The 23473-nt window shown below is 47.1% G+C and overlaps 1 protein-coding gene across 7 annotated transcripts in view; it reads right to left on the reverse strand.

Moving 5' to 3' along the window:
- ADAM23 (ADAM metallopeptidase domain 23) overlaps positions 1-23473 on the reverse strand; it is a 215704-nt gene that overhangs the window by 90367 nt on the left and 101864 nt on the right. For all 7 annotated transcript variants that reach the window (XR_012656623.1, XM_075069983.1, XM_075069981.1 and 4 more), the window contains exon 10: positions 3716-3787. Coding sequence is in view for 6 of the 7 variants with exons in the window: in XM_075069983.1 (XP_074926084.1) it covers positions 3716-3787 (72 nt within the window). In the remaining variant the exon portion in view is untranslated. The remainder of the gene's footprint in view (positions 1-3715; positions 3788-23473) is intronic.

Genomic DNA, 23473 nt, shown 5'->3' on the forward strand with positions numbered 1-23473 from the left:
TTGTGCACCAAGGGGAACGGCAGCGGTAAGAAGGAACTGAGGAGCGGCCGGGTCGGCAGGGGCATATATACGGTGCCGCAAAGGCGCCACGCCAGGGGGCGCCTGCCGACCCGCCGGGTGTTGCTAGGGGAAAATTCTTCCGACGAACGTGCACGCGGCGCGCGCACACCTACTTGGAATGAATATGAGCAAGTACTCGAAGAAGAACTGGGAATTACACCTCTCAGCTGTTGCTCAGATGTACCCTAAGAAAGCTTAGAGGTGTTAGATAGCACAGCAACGAGACATACTGCATAGTCAATGACACTAGAATGCACTAGCTCTGCTACATTACCTAGTGCTGATGTGTAACAAATTCACCGTCTCACAGTTCTGGCATACATAACAACAAATTTACAAAGGAGCTGAAATTGCGATAGTTTTGCTGCACATTTTCTGTATTAGCATTGTTACATTGCACCCCATATTCTTCATAGCTGTATGATTATGACATAATTATGATGCAATAATTATTGTACAAGATGGGTCAAGTAAGGTGTCATTGGAAAAGTTCTGATTTGCTGAATATGATTATCCTATTTGCATTCATGTATCATTTTTGTATCTGAAGTCATAAATATTGACTATGAATATGTATTTCAAATGGGCTTATTCTGGAAAACACCCACAGCCAGCCTTTCAGGTACAACAATAACAGAGCTAATGGTTGATCAACAAGGACAATGGGCTGTGGAATAATTTAGCCTTCCTGAGAGCCAGACAGCCTGTAAGTAATGGTTGCTTTGAGTCTGCAAGGGATGACAACCAGACCACATGATTCTGGACTCCTGTATTTTTCCACAAACTGGTCTGGGAACCAAGTTTGAAACAAAAGGTTCCCGCCATTTGAAAAATCTATATAAGGCAGGGAGTGAAATCATTGGTTATTCTTCACTCCCCTACAACCGAACACCTAAGCGAAGCTCCAAAACAAAAGGATTTGGAACGGGGGTGGGAATCCCAAGCTTCAAAGCAAATGCAGCTTGTGCCTTGAGAATCTGCGAGTCTGCTTGTGTCATCAGTCAGGGTGAGAGATTGTTAATTCAAATCCTATCCTTCCAGTATATTAAGCTTAGTAAGCATTTTTGTTTATTTACTAGGTAATCTGCTTTGATCTTTTTGCTATCACTCAATCACTTAAAATCGACCTTTTGTAGTTAATAAACTTGTTTTATGCGTTATCTAAACCAGTAAGATTGGAGTGAAGTGCTTGGAAATCTTAGCTCAAGGGGCAAGGGCTTTTGTGTTTCCTCTTCACATTGAGGGAGAGGCGAACTTTATGAGCTTACTTTGTACAAATCTCTGTGTAGCGTAAGACGGTACAATGTTGGATTTATACTCCGGGGCGGAGAGTGGGGAGCTGGAGGGTGTGTGCCTGGGGAGCTGGGAAATTGGCTGGTGTCTGCTGGTTGCACTCAGGTTTGTGTGAGTGGCGCCACCTGCTGTCGTGTTGGGTGATAACAGGGCCTTGGTGAGGCTGGCTGTGTCCCCAAAGCATTGTGAGCAGGACCAGTCCAGCTGTGTGTCTAACAGAGTCACAGTGCGCTCTCACAGCTCCCAGACTGCACCCCATCACAAGCATCTCAAGCCTACTGACACAGTGATGTGAAGTACATATTTATTTTCTATCTCCAAATTTTAAAAAGTTGCAAATATTTCATGTCAGAACATGACTCCTAAACAGCATCTTCTACTGGTTATGTGTTGAAGTCCCGTGTACTGAGTATTAATCAAATTCAAAAGAATATTTGGGAGAAATCCTGGGTCAATGGAAGCTCCATAATACAGCAGCATCAGTATGGTACTATTGTGTGCAGTGCTGGGATAAAGAACTTTAATGTAGTAGTAGTTCCACAGACCATTTCGTATTGCAGAATTCAGCTCTGCAGTCATCTACTCTGGTAAGTGTCCAACTTTTTACAGCGCCTGCCGTGTGAAGTTCATGTAGCACAGGTTCAGCGTGGTCTAAACTTAGACATGTCTGGTTCCCCCAGTGTGGCTGATCCCAGGGCCAGCTGCTCAGGTGGCCCCAGGGACAGAAACACCAGCCACTGCTGAAGTGACCCTGCAGTCAGCCGTTGCTGGAGCAGCCCCCAGACCAGCCGCACTGGCCACTGCTTGGGTGGCCCCTGGGACCACCCAACCAGTGGCCAATGCGGCTGGTCCAGGGTGCAGTTGGCCCCAGGGACTACCTGAGCAACAGTCCTGGAGGCAGATGGAGCAGCTGCTGCTCGGCGGCCCCCAGCAGCAGTCCTAGGGCTGCCCTCCGCAGCCGGTGCCACTACCCTCCACCAGGCAGCAGCCCCCCACCCCCACCCCAGCAGTGGTCCCAGAGGCAGCCAGAGCAGCCGCAGCTCAGCTGCCCCCAGCATCTGGTGCCACTGGCCCCGTCTCCCGGAGTGACTCCTCAGCCCCTCCAGCAGCGTGCCCCTCCCTCCCCTCAAAATTTAGTCAGGGGTATTTATAGTATAAGTCATGGGCAAGTCACGGCTGTGAATTTTTGTTTATTGCCTGTGACCTGTCCATGACTTTTACTAAAAACACCCATGACTAAACGGTAGCCTTAGTAATGGCTACTGGCTACTATTCCTGCTAATATCCTGCAGCAGCAGTCCTGGTGCACTTCCACACTGGCTACTGCAAGATGGGGCTGATGATTCTCAGCCCTTCCCCTCTGTGTTGGAGAAAACCGCTTATTAGGTCTGGATGTGTTTCCTTTTCCTGAATTTACTCACAATATACAAAAAGTCACATTGCTTCAGAACTGATAGCTGAAACGGGATTAATTTCTGAGCTTCATGGTTCCTACTGGTTTCCATTATAGGCAAATACAAGGGCAAAACATGGCCAAATATATCTAAATATGAGCTTTTAAGGGGAAAACACTGATACTATTCAGACATGTGAGAATGCTTTCCTTTAAGAAGCTGTCAAATCAATGCACAGAGATCTATTCTTCTTTCAGTATGCCACATAACCCCAAAACTGTGTGCAGTAGTTATATGTATAACTGGGAGAGAGAAAGCATATGTTTTATCTCCAGTTTTGTTGTCAGTTTATAGAATATGTTTCATACAAAACCAGTTCATTTCTTATCATACGTGTATGTACTAGGCACGCTGTGAATTCTGTTAAACGTTCTCCATCCCTCTCACTTATAAAGATGTTCCTTCACAAGAGGCTTTTTATATTACTGAAATGAAAATGCTTATTCACACGCTTCTGTTATACCCCCATCAGATATTTGTATTTTCCATGAGCTGTGCTCACAGCATTGCCTACTTGTGGCAGTTAGGAGCACTGCAGGCTTTTATATATTAGAGAGAGAGAGATTATCTATCCGTATATCTCAAAGCTTGATTAAATCTAACTATTCAACAGTGATTCCGGAAAGCTCCTTCACAGTTCTGAGTTCCCCCAGAGGGCAAATTTGTGGCAGCTGCAATCTTTGAGAAAATACCAAGAATAAATCTGTGGTTTCTCACAAATAGGAACACTTTCTACATAGCAGCCCAAGTCAATCCTCTGCAGGGAAACTGTAAAATTATTTTTTAACCATTTAACAAGTGCTGATTTCATTTATTTTCATCCTAATGTCTGTAAAGCCAACTTTCCATATAATGACTTAAATAATCAACTCAGTGACACAGTTTTTAGGAACCATAATGATACTTACTGCATCTACAAGGTTTACCACAGATTTTGCAAAGTTGTTTGTGTGCAGATGGGAAGAACGATGTTTTTTGAACTAAAAGAAAAAAATTAAAAAGAAATTAGAACTTGAATAATTACTGGAGTTAGATTTGTTTCAGCGAATGTGGAAAATGAATAATCTTAACACATGCTAAGGGAGAAATCACAAAAAATGGTCTTTCTAGATCACAGCATGCCTCCTAAAATCTATGCTTCTGTGGAATTAAATGAAAGCCTGTGTGCCAGGCTCAATAACATTTAACATGTACACATACAAAATATTTTAGTAAAAACTGTTCAGCCAAGAAGTTTTAAAACAGCCTCTTAAAACTTCTTAAGAGTTTAAATAGTCAAATTTTTAAAAAGACATAATTGGGGCTAATGTGAGTTTTTCTAGAGCTCAAATTTATAAACAAGAGCTCAGAATTGGACCCTAATTGTCATGTTTAAACCTGACCATTTAAATACCATTCACCACTGACAGTGCACCACAACCTGAACTCTGACACCAAGAAGATGCCACTTTCTAATTGTCATTCTACAGACAACTCTTTACCAACCTATCCTTTCACAATATAACCTACTACAGCACCAAACATCCACAACTACTAGGGTCGGGTATGCGTAGAAGGGTAAAAGGGGGGCAGAGTTAAGTTTGCAGTGCTTTATCTGTGTTAAGATAATGGTGAGTGTGTGTTTGAGGGTAGAGAAATAGAGACTATGTATTGTTAGACGGCTTAACTTTTCATTTTCTTTCTTTTTGTGGATATATGTTGCATGTGTAGCAGACTTAACTGTTTCTGAAGTTTTTTGTGTATTATAATAAATGTGCATGTGACTTTCTGCATATAGTCTATCAATCCCCTTGCCAACAAGTCAAACTTGCCAAAGATGATTGAGACTCAACAAAATTGTAAAGTTACAATTGTATTTCACCATATGATCTGCAAAAATGGAAAATTTGTGTCTTCAAAATGTCATGGACAATGAACTCAAAATCTGCACAAAACAAACTAGCTAAAACTTTTCCATGAAAAACTTCTCACCGATTTCATCTAATCCTGCTTACTAGCAACAGGTCTTGCTACTAAAGAATCGTATTATGAGGTTCCCCAAAAGGTCTTATCTACCCTCATTCTAAAGCATAGTAGACTTGATGTGAGACTTTGAGACAAGAGTTAGTCTCAAAGAGTTAGTACTCACATGCTTAAAGCCAGGCTCACGCTTAAATACCATCCCGAATCAGTGCGAGTAAAACAGTCTCCCTGGACGCTAATAGATATGCCTGAAGCCCTTTACAGAAGGAAATTTAAAAATTACAACTATTTAATAGTTTTATCTAAACAGCCAGTTACTTTATCTGTCAAACTAAACATTATAGAAATAATCTCTCAAGGCTGCTACACCACATTATATTGGTAAACTGTATACCATTTTTTTTTTCATTCAGACTGATGCTATTTTTGTCTCACACAAGTCAGTTAAATACAGCTGAAATGTATAGAGATGGTGGATTTCACCCTATCAGTCTTGATTCAAACAGCAGCTACAGCCCATCCAGTCCACTTGCACAAGGTGATAAGCCATTTGATTTGTGTATTCACCGATCCCATGGCCCCTTCCTGTGGCCTACATGAACACCACCTTCCTCAGTGGCCTACGCACAGCCAGTGCTGGGATCCCCACTTCCCACACCACAAAGGGTTGGCAGGGGACCCTGCTTGTTCAATTGCTCTTTTAGCAAATCACCTCATGCAACACCAACATGGAGCTTAAATGGTATACACTAACACTATTAAAGTAGATTTTGAGGTTTTTCCTTACGGAACCCTTTGATATTAGTATATATTTTATCCTTAACAAGTTGAAATAATTTTCTGGAAGTGGAAAGTGAAAACAGTATCTTTGTGTTTCACTCTTCATTAAAATATTTGAATACAGAGAGCTATACTGACAGTATAAAATCCCAGAGAAGTTCCAGAAATAGAATTTAAGATGAATATAACTTGTCTAAAAGTAAGGAATGGAAATAATGCATTTACTTGGGTCTTCATTGTTATAATGAGTGAACATTTTAAGAAAATATGAAAAGCAAGTTAAAACATTAAACAATTATCAATACTTGATACATTTCAGTGTCAGAAACACTGTGTAAGAAGAGGATTTTTTCAAAGTAAAATCTTACTGCAGGAAAAATCTGCCCTCTACTGGTAAGCAAAGCTCATAAGCATATGCTTATAAATTCTGGGTAGTACAATCCTTACTTGCATTGGTGAACACTTACAGGTAGCCTAATTTGACATTTTAATGTCAAAAACAGCATTACCCATTCCTGAGTCACCAATGACTCAGAAGCAAATGATTTTGAATGCTTATGAATCAATGTTCTAACATATAAAGCACAACATGGGGTACTAGCTGGTGTCTGCTACAGTTCACCAAATCACACTAGAGAACTGTATGACTAGCTCCCTTAAGAATCTATCTTATAATGTGTAAGGAATAAAATGTGTTAATATGGGGGATTCAATCTGAGTGACATGTTCTGGACTTCTCATGTTGCCAGTAGTAAAACATCTTTGGAATTTTTAAATATTATAGATGACAATTTCCTAATTCAAAAAGTGTCACTTCTAACAAAAAGAAATTATATATTAGAACCTATCTTGACAGATAAAGAGGAATTAATCACAGATCTAAAAAATTAGTAGCTGCGTAGGTCCAAGTGCTCAAGGCTTAATTACATCTGTTATGTGCAAACAGAATATACTCCAAACCAGTCATATGGATACTTGGTGCTTTTAAAATGCCAATTTCTCTAAATTGAAAACAATTATAAGCTGAATCAGCCAGAAGAAATAATTTAAAAAGAAAAATCTGAACAATAATTAAGAAATGTTTAAGAATATTTTACTAGATGCTCAAAAAACCCAGAAATTCCACAATTGAGAAAGAGGGCTACACTGGTATTTAAAACAAAGAAACAAACCTCTTGTTTAGCAATGAAGAGAAAGCAGCAGTCAAAAATAAAAAAAAACCACAGAAATGGAAAAAATAATTAATATAAATTAGAAGCTAGAGCTGTAGAAAATTGGAAAGAGAAGCAAAAGGACACAAGGAGAAATCTCTGGCCAGCAGAGTTAAGGACAATAAGCTGTCATTTTTTAATGTATTTCTAGAACAAAAGGAACCCTAGCAATGGTACCCTAACAATGGGTCAACTAATAGCTAGACATGGCAGAATTGTTAATAATAATGCAGAAAAGGCAGAAGTGTTTGATACATACTTCTGTTCATTTGGCTTTTTTCAAAATACAGATAATTTATTTTTATCCTATGATGATGAATACCTTCCATTTCAAGAGTGATTCAGGAGGTTGCTAAAAAGCAGCTACTAACCTTAAACATTCTTAAAATTAGCAAGTCCAGATAACATGCATCCAAGAGTTTTAAAAGAACTTACAGTGGAGCTCTCTGGACCATTATGGTTGATTTTTAATAAGTCTTGGAACACTGTGGAAGTTCCATCGGACTGGAAGAAAGCTAATGTCGTGCCAATATTTTAAAAGGGTAAATGACACAACCTAGGTCATTACAAGCCTGTCAGACTGACTATGATCCTGGACAAAATAATGGAATAGCTAATATGGAGCTCGATAAATAAAGACTTAAAAGAGGATAATATAAATAATGCCAATCAAAATGGATTTAAGGAAAACAAATCTTATCAAAACTAACTTCATTTTTTTTAAGTGAGATTTCAGCTTTGACTAATAAAGGTAATAGTGTTGATGAAATATACAGTAACTCCTCATCTAAAAGTTGTCCCGGGTAATGTTGTTTCGTTGCTAATCAATTAGAGAACATGCTCGGTTAAAGTTGTGTAATGCTCCCTTATAATGTCATTTGGCAGCTGCCTGCTTTGTCCACTGCTTGCAGGAAGAGCAGCCTGTTGCAGCTAGCTGGTGGGGGCTTGGAACCAGGGTGGATCGGCAGCCCCCCTATGAGCTCCCCGCACCCCTAAATTCCCTGTGCAGCAGCCGCCGCCCAGCAGGCTACCAATTGCCAGCAGGTCAGCTGTCCCTCCCCCCCACTGCTATGTGCTGCTCCTGCCCTCTGCCTTGTAGCTGCTCTCAGGAGCCTTCTGCTTGCTGTGCAGGGGAGGGAGGAGAGATGGAGGCTAATGTCAGGGTGCCTCCCTCCCCCCTACTCCTGCCCCCTGCTTACTCCTTCTCCATATACAGCAGGGTGGGGACAGGAAAGGGCTCAGGATGGAGAAAGCTTGCTGGCCCAGCTGCTGTCTCAACTTCCTGATCTTTTTAAAGGCAACGTACTTAGAGTGGTGTCAGCATACTCAAAGGGGCAATGTGCTTCTCTCTCTCTCCCCCACACCCTCAGAGTGTGTGTCTCTGTCTGCCATGCTGTCTCCCCTCCCTCCATTCATGCTGCCTTGGTAGAGTGTGAGGCTACATTAACAACGTGTTAACCCTTTCAGGGCTCAGCCAACTGCTAGTTCGTCATTTAGCAGTAAGGCATTCCCTGGGAAATATCCCACCCTCTGACTTCACCACCTCAACCAAGCTTCGCAATCATCATTGCTGTGTACAGTATTAAATTGTTTGTTTAGAATTTATAGTGTGCGTGCGTGTGTGTGTGCGTACAGTTTTTTGTCTGGTGAAAACAGATTTCCCTGGAACCTAGCCCCCCCCATTTACATTAATTCTTATGGGGAAATTGGATTAGCTTAATATCGTTTCGCTTAAAGTCGCATTTTTCAGGAACATAACTACAACGTTAAGTGAGGAGTTACTGTATTTACACTTCTGCAAGACATCTGACTTGGTACTACAAGACATTTGGATTAAGAAACTAAAAAGATACTAAATTAACACGGCACACGTTAAATATATTAAAAACTGGCTGATAGGTTTCAAAACATAATTGTAAACAGGGAATCATCATCAAGCGCATATGTTTCTAATGGGATAAATTCTCGGTCCTCTGCTATTTAAATTTTTTATCAGAGACCTGGAAGAAAACAAAGAACTCCTGGTAAAGTTTGCAAATGACACAAAGGAGCCAATAGCTGCTGCTGCTCCTCCGGCCACCAGTGAGGGACAGTCCGCCACTCCAGGCTTCCTCAAGGAGACCAAAGCGGCGGACCATCACCGGTGGCCTGTACTGCAGGCAGATTTGCTGCAGCCGGGGGAGAGGCACCCCTCCCACAACCCCAGTCCAGCACCCTCAGACCTGCCATGGACGAGAGAGAGGTGACTTTCCCCTGGCCCCAATCCACCCCAGGCTCCCGCCGGACCTGCTGCAGACAGGGGGAGAGGGTCCACAATCCAACCCAGCCCAGCCCAGCCCCAGACCTGCCATGGATGGGGAAGAGGCGCCTATTCTGTGGCCCCAGCCCAGGAGCTGCCACGGTGGGGAGAGCCACCTCTCTCCCCACCCCTCAGACCAGGTGCTGCTGCTGCTGCTTGGAGAGAAAGCTGCAGGGAGAGAAAGCTGTGGGGAGTCCTCTCTCCCCGCCATAGACCCAGGGCAGCCTGCACCCAAAACCCCTCATCTCCAGCCTGAGCCCTCACTCCCCCCACACTTCAACCCACTGCTCCAGCCCCCTCCTGCATCCCAAACCCCTAATCCCCAGCCCCATCTCAGAGCCCGCACCCCCAGCCAGAGCCCTCACCCCCTCCTGAACCTCAGCCCTCTGCTCCAGCCCTGAGCCCCTCCCCACATGCCAAACCCCTCAACCCCTCCTGCCGCATTAATTTTATTATGTACACCAATATGGAGGTGATGTGTCGCACCTCACCTCCATATTGGTGCAAATAACAAAATTCATTCCGCACATTAGAGTGAACACTGGTTCTGAGATGAAGGCACAAATCTCAGATACCCAGCAGGCCAATGTCACCACTACCAGGAACAAAATCTTCCAGGAAAGGAAAAGGAGGGAGCAAGAAACCAGAGGCTCAAAGGGGGACCCATGAGCCACGACAGCACCAGATTCAAATCCCATGGAGGCAAAGGATCCCTGACATGTGAGTAGATGCTCTTCAGGCCCTTAAAGAATCTGGCTGTGGCATCCTAAGCGAAAACTGACCTGCCCTCAAATGGTAGGTGGAAGGCTGAGATGGCAGCAAAATGGACCTTGATTAATGAGAGGGACATGCCCTGGAGCTCGAGATGCAGACAGTAGTCTAGAATGAGCCGCAACGAAGTTCGCTTGGGGTTGACACCTTTATCCACAATCCAGCAGATGAACTGCTTCCACTTGATCATGTAGGTCACTCTAATGGAGGGCTTTCTACTTCCCAACAAGACTTGCTGAACCTCGGCTGAACACTGTGTACCTGCACATTTAGCCACGCAGCAGCCAAGCCATCAGATGCAGCACCACCAGGTTCGAGTGCAGAAGAATGCCATGGTTTTGGGACAAGTCCACCCTGAGCAGCAGCTGGAATGGGGTCGCCACTGAGAGGCGACACTGCTGAACCGCTGTTGGCACAACCGTGCCAGCACTATGAGGATGACCTTTGCCCTGTCTTCATGAGGATCTTGGGACGCAATGGCACCCAAAGGAAGGCATACATCAGAGCCCTCGACCACTGGAGCAGGAAGGCCTCTGACAGGGATCCTTTGTCCATGCCCTGAAATGAGCAGAAAACTTGGCAATTTCTGTTCTGCCTGGACATGAATAGGTGAATGCAGGGAGTTGGCCCCTTGTGGAAGACAGAAGTGACCACCTCCAGATGAAGGGACCACTCGTGGCAAGACAAAATGTCCTTCTGAGGCGGTCTGCCCAAGCATTCTTGGCCCCGGCAGGTGAGCAGCTAGGAGATGGACCTTGTGCTGCAGACAGAAGTCCCAGAGTCGGAGGGCTTCTTGGCAGAGGGCAGATGACCTGCCCCTATGATGTCTATTGATATAGAAGACCGTGGCCGTGCTGTCCATCAGGATCTGAACCACCGTGCCTTGTATGTAAGCCAGAAAGGCCTGGCAGGCTAGGTGAACTTCCCTGAGTTCCCTGACGTTGATGTGCAGGGATCGATCATGACTGGATCAACAACCATGCGTACTGAGATTGCCCAGGTAGGCTCCCCATCCCAGGTCTGAAGCATCGGATACAAGAGTCACCGATGAGACTGGGACTGTGAAGGGGACTCCTTCCAACATCAATGTGGGATCTTACCCCCAGGCGAGAGACGACAGTACTCTGTCTGGAATCCTGAGCACCTGGTCCATGCTGTGCTAGTTGGGGACATAGACTGACACCAGCCACACCTGTAGGGGTCTGAGGCAGAGTCACACATGCCAGACCACATAAGTGCATGCCGCCATGTGACCTAACAGTCTCAGGCACGAGTGGGCGGTGGTGAGCATTCGGGCATGCAAAGACGAGATGAGGTCCGCCATGGCTTAGAATCAAGTCTCAGGAAGGAAGGTTCTGGCCCAAGGGAAGTCAAGTAGCACCCCATAAATTCTATGCACTGCACTGGAGTCAAGGTTAACATTTTCTCACTTATTATTAGTCCCAGGTCTCAACAGGTGCAACAGACCAGATCGAGATGCCTCCGCATCTGATCTGAGGACCAGCCCCTTATCAACCAATCATCGAGATACAGGTAGATTTGGACTCCCTGACTTTGCAGGTAAGCAGCCACTGGTGCTATCCACTTTGTGAACACACTCAGAGAGACCAAAGGGCTTTGCCATGAACTGGAAATGGCGCTGGCTGAACATGAAGCGGCGGAAGTCCCGGTGCCCCAGGAAAATGGAAATATGGAAGTATGCATCTTTTAAACCGAGGGAGGCATACCAGTCTCCCAGATCCAGGAAGGGAATGATGGAGGCCAGGGGGACCATGAGAAAGAGAAGGTTACTGCCTTTGTGCAGTAACTGAGGTTCTTTGAGATGGTTGTCCCTGTGGGTGCTCCACTTTAGGTGTCCTGGTGCCCTGCACTTGTAATCAGAGATTTGCAGTAGCAGTGCCCTGGTTGGCCGCGGCAGGCAGCTACTTAGTGTGTGCAGCCAACCGTCCCTCAGTTCCTTCTCTATCCGAGAGAGTCAGTGTGAAACTTCGAAGTAGAAGGGAGGAGGAAGGTAGTGGAGCACCCATAGGGACAACCATCTCGAAGAACCTCAGTTACTGCACAAGGTGAGTAACCTTCTCTTCTTCTTCAAGGACTGTCCCTGTGGGTGCTCCACTTTAAGTGACTATAGAGTAGTACCCCTCAATGGAAGACAGGGCTTCAGAGTATCATTGTTAATGGTAGATAGCATCAAGAGTCCAAACTGAGTATTGGCAGAGGAATGTTGTTCCAAGGTACAGTGTTTGATAAACGTGTGGGCCAAGGCCCAGGTAGCTGCCTTGCAAATGTCTATGATGGGTACATTATTGAGAAACACTACTGACATGGATAGCGCTCTGGTGGAGTGCATATGAACCCCAACTGGAGCTGGGATGTTGCTCTGATGATAGCATAGGTAGATTTAGCCAGAAATCCACTTAGATAGTCTTTATTTAGAGATGGCCTCGCCCTTTGATCGCTCTATGACTGATAGAAAGAGATGTGATGATTTTCTAGATGTCTTTGTTCTTTCTAGGTAGAAGACCAGAGCTATACGGATGTCGAGAGTGTGAAGGGATGCCTCCCTGGCATCAGCATGCAGTTTTGGAAAAAACACGGGTAAGTAAATGGGTTGCTTTAAATGAAATGCTTTAGGTATAAATTTAGGATGGGCTCTTAGGATCTCTTTGTCTTTATGGAATGTGGTATGCAGTGGGTGTGCCATTAGGGCTCCTAGCTCCCTTACTCTTCTTGCCGAAGTGATCGCAATGAGGAAGGAGATCTTCATTGACTGATGTAGCAATGAGGAAGTCGCAAGGGGTTTGAATGGTTTCTCCATGCAGGTGCGTAGCATGAGGTTAACGTCCCATATCAGAGTAGGGTGTTTTAGGAGAGGGTAGATGTTGGTCAAGCCTTTTAAAAATTGTTTAGTTGTTGGATGAGCGAAGATCATGGTTCCATCTACCTTATCATGTAGTGAGGTGATCGCTGCTAAGTGTACCTTTGTGGAGGCTTGGCTTTTTAAGACCTAGTATGTAGTCCAGGACTCTGGATAGAGGGGCAAAATGAGGAGACATATGGTGAGCCTCACAACAGGAGCAGAAATATACCCACTTATGAGCATGTTTTGCATGTGCTCAGTTTGCGACTACTCAAGAGAATGTCTTTAACCTCCTCAGTAATCCTAATCCAGGCCAATTAGCCATTGAGTAACCAGCCTTGAGGCAGAGAACCGCTAGGTTGGGGTGACTGACATGGCCACCATCCTGCGTCAGGAAGTGAGGAAGTAGCAGAAGGGTTCGAGGGTGTTTCACTGCCATCTGTTTCAGGTATGGGAACCACGTGTGCCTGGGCCATGTGAGTGCAATAAGCATGACCCGGGCCTTGTCCTGTCTGATTTCATGTAGCGCCCGGCTCAATAGAGGAATTGGGGGAAACATGTACATTAATGGTGTTTCCTATTTTGTAAGTAGGGCATCAGTCAGGGAATGGTGACCAAGCCCTGCTCGGGAACAATACTGAAGGCATTTTGTATTGTGAGCCATTGCAAATAAATCTATAGTAGGGAACCCCCACCGGTTGAATATGGTCATGAGGGTCAGGTAGTCCATCCCCCACTCATGGGTTTGTGAGAAGTGTCTCTCAGCTGGTCTGCCATGGTATTCTGAAGTCCTGGCAGGAAAGCTGCAGAAATGTCTATCTTGTTGGATATGCACAATTGCCATAGGTGTAATGCCTTGATGCAGACAGGGTATGATTGAGCTCCACCTTGTGGTTTATATAAAACATACAGGCTGTGTTGTCCATGAGGACATTGATGGTATTGTTGAGAATAAGCAGAAGGAAGTGTTTGCATGCTTTTCTGACTGCTCAGAGCTCTAGAATGTTTATATGTAGGTTGGTTTCCACTGGGGACCAGCGTCCCTGGATGGTGTTGTCCAGGTGGGCTCCCCATCCCCAGTCGCTCTGACTCAAGCCAAAGGCAGTAGAAAAGAAACTGAGGGACTGTTGGCTGCGCACTCTAAGTAGCTTCCCAGAGTGGTGTGAGACGGCTACCGCACGTGCACAGCCAACCAGGGCACTGCTACTACAAATCTCTGATTACAAGCGGAGGGCCCCAAAACACCTAAAGTGGAACACCCACAGGGACACTCCTCAAAGAAGAACTTAAACTTCTTGAGGACTGAGTTGCGCAATGCAGGTCCAGGATAGGTCTGAGGCCCCTTTTTGCCTTCAGAATTAGGAAGTAGCGGGAGTAGAATTCTCTGCCTTCCATGTTCCGAGGAACCTCTTCCACTGCCCCCAGACGCAGGAGGTTTTCAACCTCTGACTGGAGAGTTGCTAATGAGAAAGATCCCTGAAGAGGGACGGGGAAGGGAGGTGGGAGGGATAGTCGGCTATAAACTGCAGGGTGTAACCCGAAGAAATGGTATTGAGCACTTAGTGGTCCGATGTTATTTGGGACCAGGCCAACTGGAAAGGGTGGAGGTGTTTGAAGAAGGAGGGGGATGGATCCAGTACATTGGCTGGGCCACCGTCCTTGGGCATACCCTCAAAACGACTGCTTCTGGCCTCCCTGATTTTTGGGAGGGTCAGGCTATGCCACCAGACGGGAAGATAATGGATACTGTCTCTTAGGCCCCCTGTCCTTCTCCTTCCTCCGGTAAGAGCCTGATCTGGTGATTAGACACTCAGATCTGCAAGCTGGCCATTGAATAAGACTTTTGGCTAAGCAAGTCCAGCCTCTTACTGTCTTTATTTTTCGGTGTCCTGCTAACCTGTCCCTGCTTGTCCCTCTCATTCACTGTGGACACGACCAGTGATGCCGCCGGGGGATGAGTGTACACATACTAAAAGCCCTCTTCAGGGACATAATATTTCTTTTCCACCTTCTAGGAAGTCAGCAGAATAGAGAAGGGAGATTGGCACAACGATTTGGCTATCTTGAAGACCCTCGGGTGCACAGGCAATGCAATCTGTGCTGGGGTGGTGACCGAGATGACATTGAAGAAGTTATCAGCCTCCTCTGTGATATCCTCAATTTGCAGACCAAAGTTCTCCCCCACCCATTTAAGGAGGGCATGGTGCACCTTAGAATTGTCCGGGGGACTGCTAGGGTGGGGTGGCCTGGTGACTGCCTTGTCCAGAGATGATGACAAAGATTCTACCACCTGTAGGAGGGTGTCATCCTCTTCTTTCACAGAGGAGGGTTTCCTCGATGCCAGAGTGCGGTACAGTGCGCTGCCTTGACCTCTGCCTTCTGACTGTGGTGCTGGTAGTGCCAGCTTGCCCGATGCAGCCAGGGAGGACTGGGAGTATTGGACCGGCATCACCGGCACCTCGCCTCATGGGATCCAGTACCACCACTGGGGGTGGGGAGGCACTGTCCCTGCTGCACCAGTATTGCGACTGGTGCTGCCTCGGTCTCCCTCATTGGTGGGAGTTGTCCCATCTTGGCGACAGGCTGAAGTCACAGTCTGACTCTGATCATTGTCCCTCTGACGACCATGGCGGGGCTGTTGAGGCCTGGGTCTGTTTGCTGACCCTGGCAGGCGAGCGGTGGGATAACAGTGAGTAGCACTGCCTGCCCGAGGAACAGTACTGGACTGAACAAGACCAGTGCCGAGATCCTGAAGGACCCCTCCAGGACAGCTACTGATGCCTGGGAAACTGCCTGGGAGAGGGTGACTGACACCTCGGCGACCTGTAGCCAGAGCATTGCCGGTACCATTGGTATAGGGAACGGTGCCTCAAATCCGGAGTCCCCTGCCTACTAGATGGAGATCTTGTTGGAGAGCTGACCTGGCAATGGCTAGAAGGGGTCCAAGGTTGTGGTGACAGGGGCCTGCATCTGCGGTCTGGCGACCGGGGGAGTTCTGCCAGGCTATGTTGCACCCTGGTGGGCTTGCGCTTTGGTGCTGGGGGCGGAGCTGCTTTGGTCACCTGGCATGGCACATGCAGAGCCGGTCGACTTTGCTGTCTAGCCACTGGGACCGGTTCAGGCACTGAAGGCCCCACGATAGGCTGGGAGCCCGTCGCTGCCTGGAGTGGGGGGCAGGTCCCAAGCCGGGCTGGGAGGTCCGACCTCAGCGGCACCCCAGGAAGTCCCAAAGTGGGCGCATGGCCTTATATAGGTCCTTCGTCCGTCCTTCGGTGCCGAGGGACTCTGCATCTTCTGCTGCTTCCTTGGCACCAGCGAAAGGGAGCAGTGCTGGGTTGAGGCCGTGGCTGATGTACTCTGTGTGGATTCTGTGGTGGAGGGCTCAGACACGGGGAAAGGGGCAGCCTCCATCTGGAGGACCCTCAAGCGAATATCTCGCTCCTTCTGGGTGTTGGGGCTGACCACAAGTTACTTTGAGCTGTTGTTACAGCATGGTTCGGGGAGAGCTAGTAGTGAACAGGCTTTGACTGGCCGGGCTGGCTTGCACCCACTTGGCTGGATAAACAAGTGAAGAGATAAGCAAGGTCGAAGACTGTGAAGTGTGGGAATAGAAAACAGCAGAGTTTCCTGCCAGAGCCTGCTTGTGGGTTAATATGCCACCCCCCCCACCCCCCGCTTAGAAGGAGGTAATAATTAAAAACGGCTATGCAAATTGCTTTAGATGAACGGTCTTACCTGTGGGCCCTAGCCTTATGGGTGCCCAAGAATTCCCCAAGCTGGAGCAGCGCTTGCTACGAGCCCTCAAGAACAAGGCTGAAGGGTCCGGGACTGTCCGTAGCAGAATGGGCATAAGCATTGATTCTTGCTTGCTTGCTTGCTGGAAAGCATATATTTAGTAATGCGTTAAGGCTGGGAAGCTTATTATACTTTGGTAATAAAACTAGTTATACTTATGCACCTGGTGTGGCTTCAATGAGTGTATCTAAGCTCCCTCCTTTGGATCGACACCAGGTCTGAAGGCAAAGGTTTTTGCAGATGTGACACGTGTCTTTCCTGTGGCTTGAGACAACTTGAGACAACTGTCATGTGGCTCACTGATTAGCATCAGCCTGCTGCATGCCAAACACAACTTTAAGCCGCTCAGGGCAAAGTCCCAAAAGGGACTAACTAACTTAACGCTATCAACTAACTACTATGAACTACATGCAACAATCAGTAGAACAAAGTCTATGCAAAAGGCTATGAAGAAACCGCTAGTGCTCTTGCGAAGCAAGGCAAGGTACTCCAACCAACCATTACGGCCGGTAAGAAGAAACTGAGAGGGCATAGGGCTGGCAGGGGCCTGATATACTGCCACATACGTGCGGCACTCCACAGGGCGCCACAACCGGCCCCACAGATACCGCTAAGGCATAAATCTCCAACAACTGTGCATGTGAGCATGCACACACCTAAAATGGAATTGACATGAGCACGCACTCAAAGAAGAATAGTGAATTCTATCCTGGGAAGCAGCAACTCTGGAAAAAAAAGACTTAGGGGTCAAGATGGATAATTATCTAAACATGAACTCCTAGTACAAAGCAATGGCTAAAAGGGCTAATGAGATCCTGGGATGAATAAACGGGAATATCAGTTAAGAGTAGAGAAGTTATATTACTTCTGTATCTAGCACTGCAACCAATCCTGAAATTCTGCGTCCAGTTCCGGTGTCCACACTTAATGAAGGATGTTGGAAAATAGGAGAAGGTTCAGAGAAGAGCAACAAGAATGATATAAAGGATTGGAAAACATTCCTTAGAATGAGAGATTCAAAGAACTCATTCTATTTAGCTTATCAAAGGGGATAAAGGGTTGACTTGATCACAGTCCATAAGTACCTTCGCGAGGAGCAGAAATTTGATAAGGGAGAGCAAAGGTATAACAAGATCTAATGGCCAGAAACTGAAGGTAGACAAATTCAGATGAGAAATGAGGCATGAACTTAACAAGGATTGTGGAGGATGCTCCTTTATTGGCACTTTTTAAATCAGGATTGGATTCTAAGAGATATGCTCTAGTTCAAGCACAGCTATTAGACTTAAGGAATTAATTCAGGGAAGTCCTATGGCCCGCATTATTAAAAAACACCATTATTAAAATAATAGCAAGAGGACTAAAAAAGTGCCACCATGGCTAAGCAACAGAGGAAAAGAAGTGGTTAGGGGCAAAAAAGAATCCTCTAAAAACAGGAAGCCATATCATATTGAGGAAAATAGAAAGGAGAATAAACTCTGGCAAGTGAAGTGTAAACATATAATTAGGCAGGCCAAAAAAGAATTTGAAGAGCTATTAGTAAAAGACACAAAAACCAATAGCAACAATTTTTTTAAGACCATCAGATGCAGGAAAATTGCCAAACAATCTGTGGGGCTACTAGATGATCAAGGGGCTGAAGGAGCATTCAAGGAAGACAAGGCCATTGAGGAGAAGCTAAATCAATTCTTTGCATCAGTCTTCACTCTATAGGATGTGATGGAGATCCCCATATCTGCGCCATTCTTTTTAGGTGACAAATATGAGGAACTGTCCCAGACTGAGATATTAAAACACGGTTACTCACCTTTGTAACTGTTGTTCTTCGAGATGTGTTGCTCATATCCATTCCAGTAGGTGTACGCGCCGCGCGTGCATGTTCGTCAGAAGACTTTTACCCTAGCAACTCCAGCGGGCCGGCAGGCCGCTCCCTAAGGTGGCGCTGCCACTAGGCGGATATATATCCACCTGTCGGCCCCGCCCGCTCCTCAGTTCTTCTGCCGCTACTGCGACAGTGGGTGAGAGTGAGGCGGGTGTGGAATGGATATGAGCAACACTCTCGAAGAACAACAGTTCAAAGGTGAGTAACTGTGTTTTTTCTTTGTGAAGTATGTCTCATATTCCAGCTTCAGTAGGTAGATTCCCAAGCCTTACATGGCGGTGGGTCTCGGCAGTGAGACGGTCACAGCGGGAAACGGCCGAGCCGAAGGCTCGGTCATCCTGGACTGCTAGGCCAGGCGTAATGGAAACAAAGGAGTGCACGGGAGGACCAGATCGCTGGCCTGCTCGATTTCCTGAGACGTACTGCGCAGGAATGCCGTTGATGATAAAGCTGCTCTAGTAGAGTGCCAGTTACATGGCCGCGAAGGAGACGCGGGCAGGTCGTAAAGGTCGTAACAGGAGTCACCACGAGCGAGAGACCCTGACGAGAGCACGCAATCGCGTACCGTCACTATGGTACAAAGCTGGGGGTTTGCGGAACGTTGGTCCGCTTTAATAAACATGGCGATGCGCCCTACGCAGTCTAAGGATGCAACTGCTGGCCTCCTGTGAGCGAATGAGTTTCGGATGAAATCTGGGTAAGGAATAATGTCCTGGTTGACATGAAGGCCGGAAGACAACTTTGGGGCGAAAGGCGGGGGATTACAGGCCTAACTGGGAAGATTGTACTTGATTCTGGTGGACATGTCCCGATGGAACACCGTATAACGGGGGCTCCACCACGAGACCGCGCGCAAGCTCTACACACGCCAATTCGCAAGGAATGAAATGGCCACCAGGATGCCATCTTCCAGGACAGTACGAGGCGGAACACGAGAGTAGCCAGCGGCTCAAACGGGGGGGAACATAAGGAGCCGGGACAACACCAATTGTTTCATCATCCCTCGAAGGCTTATTACTGCGTGCTCCCCTGGATGTTAAAGGACGTCCAGATTCTGTTAAAGAATAATAGACCCATCGGGTGTTGAGAAGAACAGACGGCCACATCGCTCCCCGGCGTGGCAGGTGGAGATAGCCCGGCTAAGTGAACCTGGAGAGGAGGACAGCCGCCAAGGCCCTGCTGCATTGATTGCGACCAAAGTCATCGAGGACGATTGGGATGGAACACATCGTGGGTGGAAGCGCTCTACCGCGCCACCAGACGTTTAAAGCGTTTCATTGGCTGCCGTTACGTTGTCCTTGTAAGATGCTTCCTACTTCCCAGAAGCACCTTTGCCTCACTGGGGAAGCGCAATGCACTCGACCTAGTCAGCCACGCAGGAGACCACGCTGAGATGTGTTCTGCGTGATCAGATCCAGGAAATAGGCAGGAACAGGGTCCGCTACGACAGTTTCCAGACGCATTGAGAGAACCAGCTGCTGCCGGAGGCCCCCCCCACCGCCGGAGCGGATCAGAATCAAGCGCGGCCCTGTCCCTGCCGCACCTTCTACGGGACCTTGTAGGATCAACGGGAACGGAGGGCACGCATAGAAGGGTGCGATCCACCCATTTCATGGATATCATGAAAGGCGTAGCAACCGAGCCCGGCTCGCGGACCTGGGAAAGAACAGCACATCGAAGGCACTCCTGTTCCTGCGCGGATGCAAAGAGTCCATATGCGGTGATGCGCCCCACCTTCGGAGAGCGCAAGGCGACTGTCGGGCGAAGGAACACTCGTGGGAGCAAAAGACCGGCTGAGATGATCCGACCGCGTTATTCCGAGCGCCTTGGAGAAGGAAGAACTAGTAGTGACACAGATGTGCTGATGCAAAGTTCCCACCAACGTCATGGCAGCCTCGTCGAGCAAAGAAGAGAAACCTCGTTCGCCCCCTGCTGTGTTTAATATAGGTTATACCCGCCGTTTGTGTTGTCGGGTAAAGACACCGAAACACAGTGACCCGCGATTTGCTGATGGACACGCTTGACAAGGCAAGGCGACTGCCCTCCAATTCTCACACGTTGATATGGAGGCTGATCGGGAGAGAGACCAGTTGTGCCCTGGATCCGCGAGAGTGGTACCTACGGTGAGCTCCCGCATTCCCAGTCTGATGCAGTCCTCTCCAGACAGCGAGGCTGGGGCGGATGGAACGACGCCCTGCACAACACGACGACTGATCCAGCACCACTGGAGGCAGGTTGAGACGCCCTGCGAATCGCTATTAACTGTATCTAACGGACAGCCTTGACCGACGGAGCTGAGGATTGAGCCAGCTGGGAGGGGGCCGGAGGGCGGGGAGATCGCGCCCCGGTGCGCCATAACGAATGTTGCAGCCTCCATGTGGCCCAAGAGTGTCGGACAAGTTACGTACTGGAGTTACAGTGCTGCCGTAGCCTGTGTGCTTGATGGCTGTCACACGCTGGAAACTTCGACAAGGGAAAGAACGGCCCTGGCTATGGTGGATCTCGAACGGCGCCGATAAAACTCGTATCCTCGAGTAGGGATAGAGTGACTTCTCAGGCATTGAGCATTCAGCCTACGCCGCTGAAAAGCCGGCTGCCATGCGGACATGCACGAGACTCCCTCCTCAAGGGTCCCCGATAAGCCAGTGCGTCAATGTAGGGACACATGCAACACGACTGCGGAACGAAGAACAAGTGTGACTACCGCCATGCATTTGGTAACACTCTCGTTGGCGTACAATAGAAAAGTTGCTGCCAGGGTAGAGGTAGAGCGCTGTCTCCCGAGTATGAACAGCCAGACAGAAGGACGATAAGAAGCTCAATGCGGAGCTATACAGTTCAGGGTGGGACCTGAAAGAGCAGGTTAACAGCGAGACACAATAATGCATTGTGGTATACTGTGCTCTCCCAGGCCCTGTTGTTTTGGGGCCTGTTAGGAATTTTATGGTATTTGGTGCACATCTATGAATATAACACTGACAGTGCACTTACTAACGTTGTGTTGCTTGCTGTAATGTCACAAGTGAGTGGATGCTTTCAGTACCGCTAGGCATTCTGCAGCATATGTTGTGAACTAATAAAGATGAATTATTTTCCAAATAATAGAATTTTATTGAGTAACAAAACCAGTGCAAAGAAAACTCTCTAATTTAAAAGCAAAAACAATAAAAACTTAATAAATTAATGGAACAGAATTTTACAAGGGGAAAGAACATATATATCCATTTTAGCTACACACAGCTTTCACAGTCAGTGTATGAGAACCTGTGGTTGTCCTTAGTAACTCCCAATGTGGAGTGGTAGGGGTAGGGATGTGGCCACATGGAATGTTGAGGGGACGTGTAGGGAAGTGCTATAATGGAGTTCTCCATGGACTGCAAAGGGAGGCGAGTCTGTGACTGTTGAAACTGTATGTGCACAACAATCTACAGCATCTGTGTTTATTGCTCAAGAAGCCTCATTATGTCCTACATAAGAAGGGCCATACTGTGTCAGACCAATGGTCCATCTAGCCCAGTATCCTGTCTTCCAATGTCAGATGCTTCAGAGGGAATGAGCATCCAGTCTCAGAATCTGGCAGTCAGAAGCTTAGGGACATCCAGAGCATAGGGTTGTGTCCCTAGTATTCTTGGCCAATAGCCATTGATGGACCTATCCTCTATGAGTTTATCTAATTCTTTTTTTAACCCAGTTACACTTTTGGCCTTCAAAACATACCCTAGCAATGTGTTCCACAGGTTGACTGTGCAATGTGTGAATAAGAACTTCTTATTTGTGTAGTGTCCCTATGGGTGCTCTACTGTAAGTGTATCTGCACCCTTTTGCCTCTAATTGGAGAATTTTGGTAGCATTGTCCATTTGGCCTGCACATGTGCTCTCCCTCCCTCATGGTTTGCCTCAAAGCTATTTAGTGCTGCACAAGCAGATACTTAGTTCCTTCTCGACAACCTTTGGCCTCAAACGGAGTGAGCAGTAGTCTCTTCCTTCTTTACACTGATAGTGCTTAGTATTAGTAGTAGCTATTCTTAGAGTTTCCGTTTCTTTTTAGTAGTTTAGAGTTTCCGTTTTTCAGTTTAAAAAAACCCAACTTTTTTCTTTCACTGTTTCCTGCCTTTTGTTGTGAGGATTGCGCCAAAGGGGCATGCCTGGTTTCTTCAGCTTCAAGAGGTACCTTTCCTGCAAGGAAGCAGTCCCAATATGTCTTGTTGTGTCCAGTGCTTTGAAGAGGGATATATTCCTCAAAATTGCATCTTCTGCCAACAGCTAAAGGCAAATTGAGAGCTCAAGTTAAAATTTCTCCTCACTTCAGCCACTGACTGACCCTGGTCTGAAAGCTTCTCCAGGATGCATATTGTACCTGGAGCCTTCAACCTCCAGAGGGGTGAAATTGCAGAAAAAGTCAGTTGACTCCCCTGCAAAGCCTCTAGAAAAAGGTCACCAAGCCCTCAACCCAAGTCCTTGATGATCCCAAGGGGATCTCCAGCATGCTCAGTCAATTCAGTACCAACAGCACCAAAGTGCGGTACCCAGAGAGATCAGGGACCCTGCAGTATGAGCTCTGCCATAGTGCCTAAAGACCCAATGGGCACAGGCTCGCAACAGCACTGCCCACCACAGATAAGGACAGAGACCATACTGCCCCTAAGAGATCAGCCCAAACAAAACCACCCTGGGCACCGAGTGTGTCAAAGTAACTCTCATCAGAATGTTCCGCCCATAAACAACCATCGGTACTGACAAGTCAGCACCATCACTCCTTGACGGTACTGAGTGTATCAATGGTAATGCAGGAGTTCCCTTTCTCAAGGGATCTTATGGTTGCGGAGCATCCAGAGGCCCTGATACTCCGTATTGGAACCTCAGTACTGAGAACACCTAGGTTCAGAGAAACATGAGCAGCACCGGGCCATTTACTCCCAGCACCCTAGTCAGCTTCATCCTTCTCCAGGGGGGATTCAGACAGTGACCAGGACAACAATTTCTCCTTGGCCTTGCACCATGCCCCACCATTGCAACATTGGGGACCTTCCTAACTGAACCCATGCTCTAATTCTCAATCTTCCTGTTACAGTAATCCATGGGCACTACTACCACCATCCAGGGGAC

Source organism: Chelonoidis abingdonii, chromosome 10, assembly GCF_003597395.2.
Source record: "Chelonoidis abingdonii isolate Lonesome George chromosome 10, CheloAbing_2.0, whole genome shotgun sequence".
NCBI classification, from domain to species: Eukaryota; Metazoa; Chordata; order Testudines; family Testudinidae; genus Chelonoidis; species Chelonoidis abingdonii.